Genomic DNA, 4535 nt, shown 5'->3' on the forward strand with positions numbered 1-4535 from the left:
AGGCGGATCACGAGGTCAGGAGATCGAGACCATCCTGGCTAACATGGTGAAACCCCGTCTCTACTAAAAATACAAAAATTTAGCTGGGCATGTTGGTGGGTGCCTGAGGCTGAGGCAGGAGAATGGCATGAACCTGGGAGGCGAAGCTTGCAGTGAGCCAAGATAGCGTCACTGCACTCCAGCCTGGGTGACAGAGCAAGACTCCATCTCAGGAAAAAAAAAAAAAAGAAAGCTGTTATCTAGTGGAAAAGTGAAATAGAGTCCAACATTAAGTATTTTTTGAAAGACAAAAATTATGTAAGGGAGTCTGGGCATGGTAGCTCCCACCTGTAACTGAGGTGTGAGGATCACTTGAGCCCAGGAGTTTGAGACCTGGGCAACATGGAGAGACTGCATCTCTACTAAAAATAAATAAAAGACTGGGTGCGGTGGCTCACACCTGTAATCCCAGCACTTTGTGAGGCTGAGGTGGGTGGGTCATGAGGTCAGGAGTTCGAGACCAGCCTGGCCAACATAGTGAAACCCCATCTCTACCAAAAATACAAAAATTAGCTGGGGGTGGTGGTGGGCGCCTGTCATCCCAGCTATTCTGGAGGCTGAGGCAGGAAAATCACTTGAACCCGGGAGGCAGAGGTTGCAGCAAGCTGAGATTGAGCCACTGTACTCCCACCTGGGTGACAGAGCCAGACTCTGTCTCAAAAATAAATAAATAGCCGGGCACTGTTTCTCACGCCTGTAATCCCAGCACTTTGGGAGGCTGAGGCGGGCGGATCACCTGAGGTCGGGAGTTTGAGACCAACCTGACCAACATGGAGAAACCCCATCTCTACTAAAAATACAAAAGTAGCCAGGCGTGGTGGTGCATGCCTATGATCCCAGCTACTCTGGAGGCTGAGGTAGGAGAATCTGTTGAACCAGGGAGGCAGAAGTTTCAGTGAGCCGAGATTGTGCCATTGCACTCCAGCCTGGGCAGCAAGAGCAAAACTCTGTATCAAATAAATAATTTATAAGCGATTATATCAAAGCAAATATTTCTTGAAAGATTTATGTCGTAATCCTATCTGTTTTCCAGAAAAGCATCAGATTTTTCTCTGGAAGCATCTGTGGCTGAGATGAAGGAATACATAACAAAGTAAGTTAACCTTTGTTAGAAAATCTAAATTCATTCTCCTATCTGGGGAAATTAACTAACTTGGAAAAAATGAATAGTAAGCATTGTATTTGGAGAGTCAGCATTAGTGCACCAATACTAGAAGTTAGAAGGCTCATATTGAGATTTTTTTATGGACTCTACTAATGATCCGTTTCACAGAATGGAATCTAGAGAACACAAATATTAATTTGACTTGAAGAACTGAGGTTTGGTATGATTAAATATCCTCTCAATTGGTCAGGCTTTCTAATCCTGTAATGACCTTTCAACTCACATTTTACATCTGGATTGTACACCTAACATACTTACTGTTACTGTGAGTGATTCAGAATAAGATTATAACAATTAACTGCATTTTTTTTCCTGATTCTTACAGGTTTTCTTTAGAACGTCAGATTTGGGATCAGCTCTTGGTGCACTACCAGCAGGAGGCTGAAGAGATATTGTCCAGGTTAGATCTATGAACTGTAAAAACTGTCTTTAAAAACCTTACGGAGTTTGATTGGGGTTTATTTCAGTGCTGTTAGTACAAATTGAAAGATGAATCCTTTCTCACAGGCCAATAAGCTCATCAAATTCTGTAGTGTGTATTAGCACTCTCTGACCATAAACGGGAAGTGAGTGAGAGGAAGGAAGAGTTGGTGTCACTATTTTCGGTCCAAAACACAATTGCTTCTGTTCTGTGTCCTTGGCTATCATTTCATATCCTGGGGGAGACAGGCATATCTCTACATTGTACCTAGCAGCCTGGGCCTGGGCCAAGAACAGTAATCAAGGGGCTTCAGTGAGCACATGGCCTATGAGCTGCATGTTTTGGGGGATGCCCTTGGCCAGGGCCTTCTTGGAAACAGAAAGACATGAAAGTGGGTGATGAGGAGGATGTGAGGAAAGAGAGGATCTTTGGGTCTTGAAGGTAGAGGAAAAGTAGGAAAGTGCTAGGTGTTTTGTTTGTTTGTTTGTTTGGTTTGTTTTGTTTTGGAGATAGACTCTCGCTCTGTTGCCCAGGCTGGAGTGCATGGTGCTATCTCAACTCACTCCACCTCCCGTGTTCAAGCAATTCTCCTGCCTCAGCCTCCTGAGTAGCTGGGACTACAGGTGTGTGCCATGATGCCTGGCTAATTTTAGTATTTTAGACAGGATTTCACCATGTTGGCCAGGCTGGGCTGGGTGTTTTTTGTTGTTTTTTTGTTTGTTTTTTTGCTCTGTTGCCCACGCTGGAGTGCAGTGGCACGATCTCAGCTCACTGCAGCCTCCACCTCCCGGGTTCAAGCGATTCTCCTGCCTCAGCCTTCTGAGTAGCTGGGATTACAGGCATGCTCCACCACACCATGGTTTTGCCATGTTGGCCAGGCTGGTCATGAACTCCTGGCCTCAAGTGATCTGCCCATCTTGGCCTCCCAAAGTGTTGAGATTACAGGTGTAAGCCATGGCACCTGGCCAGAAAATGCTAGATTTTGATTTAGATGAACATTTAAGCCATGGTTTTAAGCTTTTTTTTTTTTTTCAAAATAAAATCTCAGCTAGAATCCCAACGACAAAATGTTAGTCAAAACCCTAATTGCAGAAGTGGCCTCTTAGTAGAGAGGGTCTCTGAGGACCATGGTTTGAAAAACTTCCCCAGTCCAGGTAATGATGGTTATCAGTTACTTTTCACCCCTTACATACTCTGTTTATGAAGAAAGATAGTGTGTAAGATGCCAGTTTCATATAAAAACTTTTGTGGCAAAGCTTATAGGTTAAAAGGAATGGTTCTAGAAGCAGACTGTCTGTTCAGACTCTAACTGTTCCTTAGTTTTGTGACCTTGGGCAAATCACTTAGTCTTGAATGAGCCTGAGGTTCCTCATTTGAAAATGGGGATGATATTAGTACCTTCCTCATTGGGTTATTGTGAGTGTCAAATTAGGTTAAATGTAAAGTACCCAGTAGTGTCTGGCACCTACTTAGCACTCAGTAAATTGTAGTAGTTGTTGTTATTAAAGTTGTTGTTCAGCCGGGCGCGGTGGCTCAAGCCTGTAATCCCAGCACTTTGGGAGGCCAAGGCGGGCGGATCACGAGGTCAGGAGATCGAGACCATCCTGGCTAACACGGGGAAACCCCGTCTCTACTAAAAAAATACAAAAAACTAGCCGGGCGAGGTGGCGGGCGCCTGTAATCCGAGCTACTCGGGAGGCTGAGGCAGGAGAATGGCGTAAACCCGGGAGGCGGAGCTTGCAGTGAGCTGAGATCCGGCCACAGCACTCCAGCCTGGGCGACAGAGCGAGACTCAAAAAAAAAAAAAAAAAAAAAAGTTGTTGTTCATCAGTTTTCATGAACTCTCAGTCCTGTTCAGTTATTTTAGATAATTGAGGTAGGCCAGTGTGTTTTGGTAAACAATCATAGGCCCTGACTTTAGGATAGCAAACTTTGGCTTCACTCTCCCAAGTATAGTCTTTCTGGTATATGGACCTTACTGTTAAGTGGATTCAACTGACTGGAAGCTTCCAGCATTTCCTGGAGTCCAGAGGTATAAAGACATGAATACTAGACAGTTGTTTCAGAACTTCTTGTTAAGGCCAGGCGCGGTGGCTCATGCCTGTAATTCTAGCACTTTCGGAGGCCGAGGCAGGTGGATCACAAGTTCAGGAGTTCGAGACCAGCCTGGCCAACATGGTGAAACCCCATCTCTACTAAAAATACAAAAAATTAGCTGGGCATGGTGGCAGGCGCCTGAAATCCCAGCTACTTGGGAGGCTGAGACAGGAAAATCGCTTGAACCCAGGAGGCAGAGATTTTTCAGTGAGCCGAGACCACGCCACTTCATTCCAGCCTAGGCAACAGTGTGAGACTCAGTCTCAAAAAAAAAAAAACTTCCTGTTAAGAGAGCCTATACCTAGTGTGGAGTTGAGGAATACTGATTCAGCTTTATAGGATAATCTTTGGTATCTCTTCCAGAAAATAATTACAAAATCCCTCGAAAGCACTTTTGTTTTGTTTTTAGAGGATCAACTGAGGCCAAAATTACTGAGGTCAAAGTGGAACCTATGACATACCGTGGGTCTTCTCAGAATGAAGTTCTTAATACAAAGCCTGACTACCAGAAAATATTACAGAACCAGAGCAAAGTCTTTGATTGTATGGAGTTGGTGGTAAGTGGGCTCATGTTTATTTGGTTGAGTTATCCAGCTTGCCACCTTGTAATCCTTGGAAATTAAAAGACCTGGAGAATATGTATAAGTGTAAGTTGAATAAGTATATTCAGCTCTACCTTGGGAAAATATGGAGAGACAATTAAAAAATAATAAACAGGCCGGGCGCGGTGGCTCACGCCTGTAATCCGAGCACTTTGGGAGGCCGAGGTGGGCGGATCACGAGGTCAGGAGATCGAGACCATCCTGGCTAACA

At 44.6% G+C, this 4535-nt stretch overlaps 1 protein-coding gene across 3 annotated transcripts in view; it reads left to right on the forward strand.

The window, feature by feature from the left end:
* DSN1 (DSN1, MIS12 kinetochore complex component) overlaps nucleotides 1-4535 on the forward strand; it is a 29171-nt gene that overhangs the window by 14732 nt on the left and 9904 nt on the right. For all 3 annotated transcript variants that reach the window (XM_011929098.1, XM_011929095.1, XM_011929096.1), the window contains 3 exons: nucleotides 1073-1132; nucleotides 1530-1604; nucleotides 4132-4279. In XM_011929098.1, the coding sequence (XP_011784488.1) occupies nucleotides 1073-1132; nucleotides 1530-1604; nucleotides 4132-4279 (283 nt within the window). The remainder of the gene's footprint in view (nucleotides 1-1072; nucleotides 1133-1529; nucleotides 1605-4131; nucleotides 4280-4535) is intronic.

This window comes from Colobus angolensis, unplaced genomic scaffold (assembly GCF_000951035.1).
Source record: "Colobus angolensis palliatus isolate OR3802 unplaced genomic scaffold, Cang.pa_1.0 Scaffold8, whole genome shotgun sequence".
Taxonomy (NCBI): domain Eukaryota; kingdom Metazoa; phylum Chordata; class Mammalia; order Primates; family Cercopithecidae; genus Colobus; species Colobus angolensis.